The 12,258-nt window shown below is 41.4% G+C and overlaps 1 protein-coding gene across 3 annotated transcripts in view; it reads right to left on the bottom strand.

Annotated features, from left to right (window-relative positions):
• Window positions 1–214: 214 nt before the first annotated feature.
• LOC139942032 (uncharacterized) overlaps window positions 215–12,258 on the bottom strand; it is a 28,123-nt gene continuing 16,079 nt past the window's right edge. For 2 of the 3 annotated variants that reach the window (XM_071938704.1, XM_071938705.1), the window contains exons 5-10: window positions 9,291–9,515; window positions 8,178–8,276; window positions 6,678–6,814; window positions 5,031–5,131; window positions 3,830–4,182; window positions 215–3,162 (exon numbers count right to left, since the gene is read on the bottom strand). In XM_071938704.1, coding sequence (XP_071794805.1) covers window positions 1,628–3,162; window positions 3,830–4,182; window positions 5,031–5,131; window positions 6,678–6,814; window positions 8,178–8,276; window positions 9,291–9,515 — 2,450 coding nt within the window. In that variant the 3' untranslated portion in view covers window positions 215–1,627. The remainder of the gene's footprint in view (window positions 3,163–3,829; window positions 4,183–5,030; window positions 5,132–6,677; window positions 6,815–8,177; window positions 8,277–9,290; window positions 9,516–12,258) is intronic. The other variant, XM_071938706.1, reaches the window with a different exon arrangement.

Raw genomic sequence — 12,258 nt, 5'->3', positions numbered from 1 at the left:
CTTACAGGGTTTTAAGATAATGATAGTGGAAAGCTTCCCTTCAAATATTACTTACTGAGGTGCTGTAGTTTTTAAGAAATGATTAAAACAATGTCATAAAAATACAATTTTAAATGATTAAAATAATTTTCGTCTCATGAGATGAACATTATTTTCATGACATTGTTTTACTCATTTCCCCAAAACTGCAGCACCTCAGCACGTAATATTTTCAGGGAAGCTTTCTACTATCATTATCTTCAAACTGTGTAAGTTTAGTGTAAATCTGTGGACATTGTGTTTTTTTTGTCCTACAAAAGTTACATAGACCCTTTAATAGACATGCTTTAAGCACAAAATTTGCTTAAGCATGGAAATAACTTGCTTATTAAACACATGTTACTGGCCAAAATTCCACGCAATTTACGTTGGCCGGTAAACTAATTTCACTAAGCAAGGATTTTTTTTAGCTTTAACAGCAAATGTTTTGCTTAAGCAGCTCTATTAAATTGGGCCCTGGCATGGACTCTGTCTGTTCCTGCATACTGGTAATCACTCAACAAATTTATAATTATAAAAACTTACTTGGTATTATGAGAGAAGCACTGTATAGCATGACCAGGGGTAATGATGTTGGAAGCGCTTTGAGACGCCCTTTGGGTGTGAAAAGCGCTTCATAAAAACTGGTTATTATCATTATTATTAACTTATAAGTAGCATGCTTAGTGTTGGGCGAATAAGGTACTATTAACATGACAATTACACTACATGTATAAGTTTCCCCACCTTAAGGCACTGTTACAAAATATAACTAAATAAGGAAATACTACAATAAAAAAAAACTAAGATTCTCTCAAAATGCCCTAAATCCTTGATAGCTTAACTTAAATTAAGTTTTAAATATTAACTAAACATGTACATGTACATGTATAAACACCTAAAATCTGTTACTGTTAAAAATGTGTATTGCTAAGCTTCGCAATGCGTGCAATTTATTATTTGTTTGTATTTGTTTCAAAGAGAACATTCCAGCAGCACACACGCTACAAACTTTAAACTACTTCAGGAAAATGAAGTGCTCACTGGTATGCAGTTATTTTTACGTGGTCTCTTAAAGACACTGGACACTATTGGTAATTGTCAAAAACCAGTCTTCTCACTTGGTGTATCTTAAAATATGCATCAAATAAAAAACCTGTGAAAATTAGAGCTCAATCGGTCGTCGAAGTTGCGAGGTAATAAAAATTACCCTTGTCACACGAAGTCGTGTGCGTTCCAGATGCTTGATTTCGAGACCTTAAATTTTAAATCCGAGGTCTCGGAATAAAAAAGTGAATGAAAAAAGTGAATATTTCTGCGCCTTGAACACCCAGCAGGGTGAATATGTGCGCATTACAAGTCTTATTATTATTATTATTATTATTATTATTAATGATTCAGCTGGATTTGTCAAAGTGATCGATTCAGAAGGACTTGGGTGGGTAGGCCCAAGTATTGATTGCTTATCACAGGGTCAGGTATTCCAATCTTATCCAAGTCTAAACAGGACATGGGAGAAAAGGATATGGGAGGAATGTGGTCGCATGGTAGCTAAATACCTAGTCAGTAGAGTCCAGAACAGCAGTAGCCAGCAAGACGACTGCGCAATTCATTTCCTGCCAGGTTTTAAATTCTTCTTAACATCATAACACTGGGAACAAAGATAGTCAGTGCTTTCTGTACCATAGAAATCACAGCCTTTATTCTTGCAGGGCCTTGTACCCTTTGACTTACTTTTACCTGTTGTTCCAAAGAGTCCCTTTGACTTTTTGCCGGTATCCTTTTTAGCCAGCTTTGGGGAGTCCTTTGATGGAGGAAGCAAAGAGGGGGCTTGACTGGATTGAGGCACATGAGCGGAGAGGGGTCTCTGGGGCGACTGGGGTGAACGGGGCAACTGGGGTGAACGGGGCAACTGGGGTGAATTGGGCGATTGGGGCGACCTTGAACCAGTTGGTGTGGGTTGCAGCGACAGCGACGCCATAGTGGTAGAGTGATAAGGTTGCTGCGACACCACCTGGGCGGATCTAGCGACCAGTGGTAGCATAGTGGGTTGTTGTGGTGGTGATTGCTGGTACACGCTTGTAGGCTGACGTTGCTGAATACCCTGTGTGATGCGTGTCACGCCACCAGATCTTTCCTCAAACCCTTGTTGCCTGTTGATCGGGACTTGACGTTGTGGCATGACATTTACCTTATTAACTAGCACTGTTGACTCAACCGGGGCGTCCATCTGGTAGCCTTGCTGGTAGCCTTGCTGGTATCCCAACGGTCTAACCTGGAAGCTTGTTGAGTTGGTTACAGGCGGATGGTACTGTGGATGTTGAGCCCTGTGTGACTGTGGCACAGGATTACTCATTGTCTGTGTCAAGGGAGTCTGGTAACTATTCAGATGGGTTGGCTGTGGGTTGGATCGTCGGATAGGCTCAGGGCTCGGTTGCCTATTCACGTAACCCTGGTTCTGCCTTGGGTAGTTTTGGGACAGCGTCTGGGGTGCTGGGTTACTATGATAAGCTTCTCTGCTGTTAGAGTAAGACTCATTCCAATCAGCAGGAGGCGATACACGGGTGTTCTGATGAGAGCCTGTGAGGTTTTCACGCCTTTGTCGGTCCTCTTCTCTCTGCAGTGTCTTCGATTGGCATTCCTCTTCAAATCGCTCCTTAGCCTTGTCAATGTAATTCTTAATCATCTCGTCTTGTAGTTGATGACGCCGTTCGTTCAACCTCGCCCCAACAATAATGCTAGGGTCTTCAAGCTCAGCCAGGGATACAGGCCCACTGCTGTTCCTAACCCCCGCAGAGGAGCTTCCATTCTTACTCTTTTCAAGTTTTGTAAAGTGTTTCAGTTTCCTGCCGAATGATCCCTGCCGGATCTGGCTGGAGCTAGGGATCTTTAGACCGTTGGAAGACCTCGGGGAAGACCTCGGAGAAGACTGCTCCGATGAATCTTCTCCCCATTTATTTTTGATGGGTATCTTGACTAGATTCATGTACTTGTCCAGGAGCCTGAGCTTATCTGAGGCACTTAGAGTGTAGGTCTTCTCTGCGTGGCTGCTGGGTTTGCTACTCCATTGCCATGCTGGGCCGGGATCCACTGCAAACTGCACGGTGAGCAACTTGTGATCGCAGTCTGTGATTGGAATCACAACTGAACAAACAAAAAGTAATTGATAACAAAACATTTATCAGGGGCTTAATATGGTTGTTTCTAAGCGCACATTCACTATTTTCCTGCAAGGTATTTGAGACTATGTTTAATTATGAGACCCCCTTTTACATAGCACCTTGTAATGGTTTACAAGGTGCTGTGGCGCAATATGCTGCCAATTCAACCAGGAACACTGAGGCGAACCCCTTCTCTTTTCATAAGTGGACTGGGTTATTTTACGTCGTTACACAATACACGGGACCAACAGCTTTAAGGACACAGGTGTCACGACTAGGATCAGACTCTGCTGATCAGAAACACCAGAGTTTGAGTCCTTTGCTCTTAACCACTAGCCATGACACTCCACATGACCTACGTGTATAGGCCAGGGTGCCTTACTCAAATGAGGTCAAATGCATAAGGTCTATTGTTAATGACTTGGGCTAATTTGGAATTTCCAAGCTATAGGAATTTCAATTTCTTCACTTTTCTATTCACACTCATATTGGTCATGTGGTTTACATGCAGAACTTGCAATCACAAGGTTGTGGGTTCGAAACAAACCAAATAAGTGTTTTCGTGTACTGAATCGCAAATTCTTGATTTGTGCGATTCATAACCAAATTGATGTTTGTTGAAGGAAGTTCTAAAAAAACAAACAACTCACCTGGAAGTGAAGACTGGTTCTCCTCTTGCCCCTCATAGTCAACCACATCTTGTTCCATGGGGACCAGTGCAGAAAAATGTGCCGTGTCAAAGGTCAGGACCAGCGGCGATATCTCACAGTCTCTTCTGTAGGGATTCTCCAGTGGTAGATAGATCCCACCGAAGGAGATTGGCGCGAAGGCTTCACCGTTTGCGTCCCTCAGCATGGTGTCCGAGACGATGATGATGGGCCGGCGGAGGATGTGTGCCAGTACAAAGACGTGGAACTCTTCCAGGCTTTCGTAGGTCAGTTCCTCGCCAAGGTCTGTGGGTGTGGGGGGCTTCTCTTCGGACAGCGTTGGTAAGGAGCTCCTGCTAAGGACGTTCAAAAATTAGGATACACTTTTGAGTTACGATTGTTCTTCAAAATATGGTTCAATGGAACTCCACAGCTCAGAGAAATTGTTCAGTGTTTAAACATCTGAAATGATGAAGTGTTATAAAAATGATTTTTAAATCTATCTGCGCTCTTGTTTTCCAGAAAAACAAAACTTTAAAAATACAATTTCAAGAGGAAAATCTTTATATATTTTTCAGACAGGTTTAGACAGTGCACTTAGGCTGGTTATGAAGATGCGCGATCTTGTGTTTAATCCACATGCTCCATGCCTTTGAAACTGTCCCTCTCATCAAATCCATTCTACTGAGTCAATTAAAATCAGAAAACTGTCCTATTCAATATGGTTGATTGGACCTTTATTTATTTGCTTTGCTTAAAGACATAGCCTTCACAGTTGGTGTTTCTCAACATATGCATAAAATAACAAACCTGTGAAAATTTGAGCTCAATCGGTCATCGAACTTGCGAGATAATAATTAAAGAAAAAATACCCTTGTCACACGAAGTTGTGTGCGTTTTGATTTTGAGACCTCAAGTTCTAAACTTGAGGTCTCGAAATCAAATTCGTGGAAAATTACTTCTTTCTCGGAAACTATGGCACTTCAGAGGGAGCTATTTCTCACTATGTTTTATACCATCAACCTCTCCTCATTACTTGTCACCAAGAAAGGTTTTACGCTACTATTTATTACCAATAGTGTCCACTGCCTTTAATATACTGTTTCTTGTTAAGCGCTGTGATACCCAGTGACAGAGCACTCTATGTATGTTATTGTTATGTTTACTTAGTATGGATGTATTGCGAGTGACAGTTTGTAGTTACCTTGTGCTACCGGATAACGGTGTTCTAGGTTCAGCCGAGGCTAGTCGCAGTAAAGCTTTCCATTCCTCCTCCCATTCAGCTTCAGAGAATACAAGACCAGACTTGTAAAAAGAAAATAAATAAAACTTAAAAATCTTTGAACGCAAATTTTATTAGTGTCCTATGAAAGAAACTGTACCGCATACACAGTATTCATAATCGAGAGCTGCATTTTCAATGGTTACATTCAACATGTTCAAGTGCCAAGTGCTTTTTTTTTTTTTTTTTAACTTGTTTTTAATGAAAGATGGCCTAATATGACAACACAAGGCCACTAGGTGAGGGCAACACTTAAATAAATTGTCATCAGGGGCACATTGCAATCTCACTCCTGGGGCTGAAACAGGGTTACATGTACCATCACAACAACCCTGTGCAACCTAAAATTGTGTGCAGCTTCAAAAGGAATGAACGAGATAGATTTTCTTGATTGGAAGTTTTTTATTTCTTATCCCAGCTCTGGCTAAGAGCTACATCATCAATTTTGGAGCAGGGTACATTTTGTATGATATTTCCAGCATCAAGTGAGCGCCGGCGCTGAAGTCTAAAGGCTCAAATTTTACACTGGACCAAAGGCAAGAGGCCAGTAGTTTGAGTGTCAGGCCAGTCATAAACACACCATTCCCATTATAGGAATACTTAATTGTGTAAAATCTTGAAAACACCTTATTATGTTGAAATGCTAATTTAGCATCTAACATATAGTTCTACATCAATGGCCAGAAAGACACATGCTTATAGTATACAAATATTGACTGCTTCGAGTGCTATGGTTAAAACTATGACTCCCGAGGTGATCCCCGGGAGCGTTCTATTTTCCCGAGGCGAAGCCGAGGGAAAATAGAACACTACGAGGATCACCGAGGGAGTCATAGTTTTTAACCATTGCACGAGTAAAAGCAGTCAATATTTGTTTTATAACACTCCAAACATTTCTAAATACTGTACTATTATTATTAAGTTACAGACCTGAATGCTACAATCCACGGACGACGCGAATACAGATTGCAAACACTTTTACTGTGCTGCATGTAGTGTCGTGCGATCCGAAATGGTTACAGACTATTAATTTATCATCCTTGTACACGCAACGGACGTCTGGGTACTGCAGCATGGCAAACTGACGCACTATCACACGGCCGTCGTCTAGCAAAACTAAGACATGTCATGTGACACGCTCTAAACCAATGAGCAGGCAGAATACTTGCAAGGGGTGTTATAAACCTCAATAGCAAACACTACAGGCCTATTGACCCCTTGCATCTGTGCATGCTTGTCACACACGGCGACTGTGCCGCGCTATTGACAACCATTTTGGTGGTCAATAGGTTTATGTGTACTTCACTGAATAAAGCACAGCGACGTTGACCACCAAAAAGGCACATCCAAGATTATTCTGGTGAATTGGGTCAACTCCTGCTTGTTGTACAAATGTTGTATTGAGAGTTGTATTCAGAGTTAACTGAATACGGTTTTGCCAATCTATTTCTGAAACTACTCGATCATTCTAGTTAGATCCAAAAGAAGGACCAAAACTGTCAACTGAGAGAACTAATTGAGGGGCGTCAACCTTATCCTCTCCTCCCAGTCTCTAAGACCCTGTCTCACCTTATTATTGACCTCTGTCTGTTGCCATCGCCATCGTCTCTTCAGTTTCTCCATTCGTTGACTATGAGGGTTCTCTGTCAGGAATAGGTACAAGGCCTTACGGAGTGTTAACTGCCTGTCATGGAATCCCCACATACCTGAAAAGTAGAGGGAACAGCACTGCATTTAACTGGACAGAAACGTTATTGTTGTACCTCGGTAACAAACTGTGAAGTTGGATTGGTCGAGAACACCCTCGGGGGGAAAATGTCACTCACGGCTTCGCCTTGAGTGCCATTTCCCTCCTCGGGTGTAAAAAACACCATGGACCTTGTCACAGCGTGCAACAATGTATACTGCAGACCGTAACTGGAAACTGCAGCTCCACCAGGGCCTTGTATATTTTTCATGTTTTTATAGAATATGTTCTGGGGCATCAAGGCAACATCAAGGCAAAACCCACCCACTCAAAATGTTTAAATCTTGACAACTCTGAATGGCCTCAAGTAGGGTTCTCCCTACTTAAGTTATATATAAGAACTAGAGGGCGCCCTGGCCTATATACGCGACCCCGCATGCGCGCAGGCGGCCATTTTCTAAGTGTAAAAAAAAAAGGCATCGCACAGCGTGTGTTTGTGCAGCCATTTTGTAAGTTGACACAACAGCATCGCCTATAGTGTCAATAAACACGAACTTCAACGTGCACTTCACATTCAATGCTGTGCAGAATGAGGCGTGTGCAGAATGGCGCGCGTGCAGAATGGTGCGCGTGCAGAATGGCGTGCATGTCTCCTTGCGGTCCCGTCGTGTTTGTGCAAGAAGCATCATCAGTACACCCTCTAGTTCATATATATACCTCTATGGTTCTCCCTTCATATGCACAATGCACAACGAGCAGTGCACATGCACGGCGCGCGTCTCATGCCTAACATTTTGGGGGTCAAAACATGCAAGGATGGTACACATGTCTACATGCGCATTGGTGCATTGGTGCATAACCATCCTTTTGTGCTGATTTTGACCCCCAAAATGGTAGACAGGAGACGCCCATGTACGATTCGCTTTATGCAATAGGTCTATGCAAAAATGGAAAGAAAAAACAAAACATACATTATAGAACATGTATGAATGCTCCAGATTGCACAGTAGAACAAGTAGAAAATATTCCGAAGACCTTGTTTAATATCAGCGTGCCTTGGCCAAACATCAACAAATTTAGATTCAGAATACCCCAAAGTTTGGGGGAGAACCCTGTTAAGGTCAGAGGCTAAAAGAGGTGCAGGGAGGGCATTCTGCTTCAGAAAACACGCCCATCTATGAAAATGAGTCAAATGTTGCCACTTGGCATGCTTGGTATACTATTTGGACGGTGTCTTTACCAGAAACCTGCCATAGTGTACATCTATATAATGTGAGTTCTCAACAAAGCCTGTTCAGCATCTAGATGAGGAATGAATGAAACAGAGCAATCATGTGGCCAGCAAACAAATGTTCATGATGGGGGGTTTGTAACAAGCTTACCAAGTGATGCAGCATGAAGTAGACAGTTCCCATCCCCTGTGGTTGCCATTGGCCAGAGACGGCTGCAGGCCTGGCAGTCTGCCCACCAGTTCAAGCGACCTGTGTTGAGAGAGACAGTTGGTCATGCAATGAAATTCTTCATCATTGATGAATCTTCCAGGAAATGAAGACAGTCTTTATGAGAATTTGAAAATGAGGCAATGATTTAGAGCGCCGAAGGCTCAAGATGGAGAACTGGTGCTCTACAGTGTATCTATTGTAGGAATGTGAAACACAAATGGGTGCCATTTTCATTAAGTGTACAGTGCAAAGGAATGTCCACAGAGTAACTGCAGTGCAGAGCAGCTTACGGGAGTGCCCTTGTTGGCATGGTTGGTGTTCTTTTTCACAGTCTGACAGTGGAACAACGGAACCCACAAGGGAATTCTATTTTTCAAACTGGACCTCACAAGGGAATTCTTTAGAAAAGACGATATAATGGAACAATAGCAGGACCCCACAAACCGAGCTGTTACATGTAGGTTGGGTGGGTGTGTGTGTCCTTTTTGAGCACTACATGTACACTTTGGTATAATAATAATAATAACTGTAATAATAATAGCGAAGTCTTATATAACGCACGTATCTACCAAACAAGGTACTCAAGGCGCTGAGTATATACAAACTTTCAGAAAGATAGGTTATTCCAGTGATGAATTCTGAGACCCAACTATTTAGCACATTCTAAGGGTTTACAAGGTGCTACGGCGTGTACAGCAGCCACAGCCAGGAACACCGGGGCGAACCCCTTCTCTTTTCGATAAGTGCACTGGGTTCTTTTACCAGCGTTACACATGGGACCAATGCCTTTACGTCCCATCCAAAGGATGAAGCAATGGTTAAGTGTCTTGCTTAAGGACACAAGTGTCATGGCTGGGGATTCGAACCCACACTCTGCTGATCAGAAACACCAGAGTTTGATTTCGGTGCTCTTAACCGCTCGGCCATGACACTTCCATAGAGATTTTTGCACTTAACCCCTTTAAGTGTAAGCGGAGAACGGTGACCGTATAGCGCAGAAGTCTGCAGATCAGAGACAAGAAAGCAGGATCTACAATGTAACTGTAAACATACCTGCATGTTCTAGGTTTGCCATTGTGGCCATTTCTAGTAGATCCTTCTCCATGAAAGCCCTGAAGTCCGCAGGGAACATGGCCAGATCGGGTAAGATGAAGGTATACATGGGTGTGTCCACTAAGAAATGGGAGTGGTCGTGCTCGTCTTCAGTCACTTTCTTCCTACTAAAGTCCACCAGGGCACAGTTGGCCCTTGAGATGCCACGCTGGAGCTTCTTGTTTACTAAGTGAGAAAGAGAGAGAGAGAGAGAGAGAGAGAGACAAATTTCATTTTGATTAAACAATTGAAGTTGCTTACAAGTTTTTCTGTACATGAACAGACCTCTAGAGGTCAGAAAGTAAAAATGTTCACAGTTTGGGTCGCACAAGCACTTGTACTATCAGTACTGCCATTTTAATTACTTCATGCATACACCATACATGTTCATACATGTAGGAACAAGGTCCAAAATAAGCAGATGAGAAATTTTAAAAGATGTAGGCCCTATTGGTTCTCTCCCCGAGACAGAGGAACATAATCCCTAATGTAACTCTCAATTATCCCAGGCCCAGAAGTTCACAAGACGTTTTTACGTTTGTGCACTGAAATGGATGATCGCGGCAACATAATTTTTTTAAAGAATTTTATGGAAAGTGACTGTGAGTCTTCGGAAAAGTCTACAATGTTTAAAAGCTGAATTATAGTGATTTTCCTTTCTGAATACTGGGAACTCCACATAAATCTACTCAGATTTGCAGCATTTACGTCGGGCATGAATCTTTGTGCGAATCGATTGCGTCATATTTCTAGGCCTGTAAGCAACTTCGGCTATGGTTGTTTGCTGCAGTGACCCTGTTGAAGATAAGGCATTTTCAGTAATCTGACCACTGCCACTATTGAGCCATTACTGTAAGGACTAAATTCTAGGCCCAGCAGAGTTTGTAAAATTTTTCACTGTTGCAGGGTTATGCAAATCAGTCTTGCGTGCCTGAATGACCATTGACCTCTGGCAGTGCTATAGTATGGTAAGGTGTGGCTCACTAGCCTGTAGGAGTTCATGCAGTGAACATGTGTTGAGTCTATAGTGGCCAGGCAGTCATAGTGTGGCAATTTGTGCTGTTACCTTTGCTAATCGGTTTCATGGTTTCACATAAAGACACATGAAAGATACAGTTACACGTTTGGAAGTAGATGTTTGTGATAGATTGAGAAGTTATATGGATCCAATAAACTGTAATTGGGTCTGTCCACACTAATGGGACCATTTGATGTGACTTTTTTTAATAAATGGGTGACAAAAATAAACAAGAAGAGTTTTGTCAAGCTCGTTTCCCATGCACATTCCAAATCACTTCAAGGTTTTGTTTGCAAAGAGCAAGACACATTTATCTGTATTTTAGCAATAACTGGGGATCATCTTCAAGGTGATTATGTTTGTAACAGGGGAATGTTAGACAGACATTTCGTACATAAATGGTGAGAAAGGCATAATAGTATAAACCGATTGCCAAAAATGTTGTCCCCTACAATGCTGTCCCTGCAAAGAATGTTTCCAGGCAAAACCAAGACATCTGCGTGGGTACTCAAGAAACTACAGAGAATTATCTTGAAGATATTAGGTTTGTAACATGGACAGATATTTGTCACAATATGTCTGTCCATGTTAAAAACAAACATTCATACCAGCTGAAAAACCTCAAGGTACTCTTGGTTTTTACAGATAACCATAAAAATAGGGGCAATGGGTCTAACTTAATTAACCTTTGAGTAAATCAATTAATTAATTATTTGTGTCATCCATTTCTAGTCAATTCCAATACAAAATGTCTGTCCTCGTTACAAACAATGTGTCTTAAAGAAAACTGCGTAACTTCTTAAATAATAAGACATTCGTTATACTGTTTGGTAAGCACACTCACTATCAGCAGAGAATTGTACAAAACAAAATACAGGGGAAAATGTTGTATTTTGTGTACCCTCCCAGTCACAGTCCAAAAAGTTATCTTTTGGAACCAAAAAGACCCATTAGTGTGGACAGACCCAATTAGCAATCAACCAATTGTGTGTTTATTTGAACTTTGAGCTGGACCACTATAATTACTAGTTTCATAAAATAGATTCTAAAATTAAAATAAAATAATTACTGTATGAACAATTGTACAACATGTAAATGTACCATGTATTCTACATACATGTACGTGTACAAACATGTACCTCTACGCATGTGTACGTGTAGTGAGTCAATGGCAATATTTAGCCAATAATACCCTGGAGATTCAGTACATCCTGTTCATACACGGAGGGTAGATGTACCGTACGTGTACCACACATCATGTTCTATGTATTTATACATTGTAGGCAATTTTTAGCAGCCATGAGACAGCTGTTAACAATGTCCTCCACAGGTAACACAATGGCAAATACATTCAAAGATACAATGTTGTACAATTCATGTAGTGTACTTACATTAACAGATCATTGCACCTCTTGCCAGTTTGTTTCAGAGTGAACACTAATTAAAGGCAGTGGACACTATTGGTAATTGTCAAAGACTAGCCTTCACAGTTGGTGTGTATCTCAACATACACATAAAATAATAAACCTGTGAAAATTTGAGCTCAATCGGTCATCGAACTTGCGAGATAATAATGGAAAAAAAAACACCCTTGTCTCACGAAGTTGTGTGCGTTTAGATGGTTGATTTCGAGACCTCAAGTTCTAAACTTGAGGTCTCGAAATCAAATTCCTAGAAAATTACTTCTTTCTCAAAAACTATGTCACTTAAGAGGGAGCTGTTTTTAACCATGTTTTATACCATCAACCTCTCCCCATTACTCGTCACCAAGTAAGGTTTTATGTTAATAATTATTTTGAGTAATTACCAATAGTGTCCACTGGCTTTAAAATTCCTTTTTCGTCACCAGTGAGGGATCCTTTTTCAGGCAAAAAGCAGCATATTTTCTTTTAGCCAAGAAGACTGCTTTCT

Source organism: Asterias amurensis, chromosome 9 (genome assembly GCF_032118995.1).
Source record: "Asterias amurensis chromosome 9, ASM3211899v1".
In the NCBI taxonomy this organism is placed as follows: domain Eukaryota; kingdom Metazoa; phylum Echinodermata; class Asteroidea; order Forcipulatida; family Asteriidae; genus Asterias; species Asterias amurensis.
Note: the sequence above shows the minus strand (reverse complement) of the source record. Positions and strands in the feature narration are given on the sequence as shown.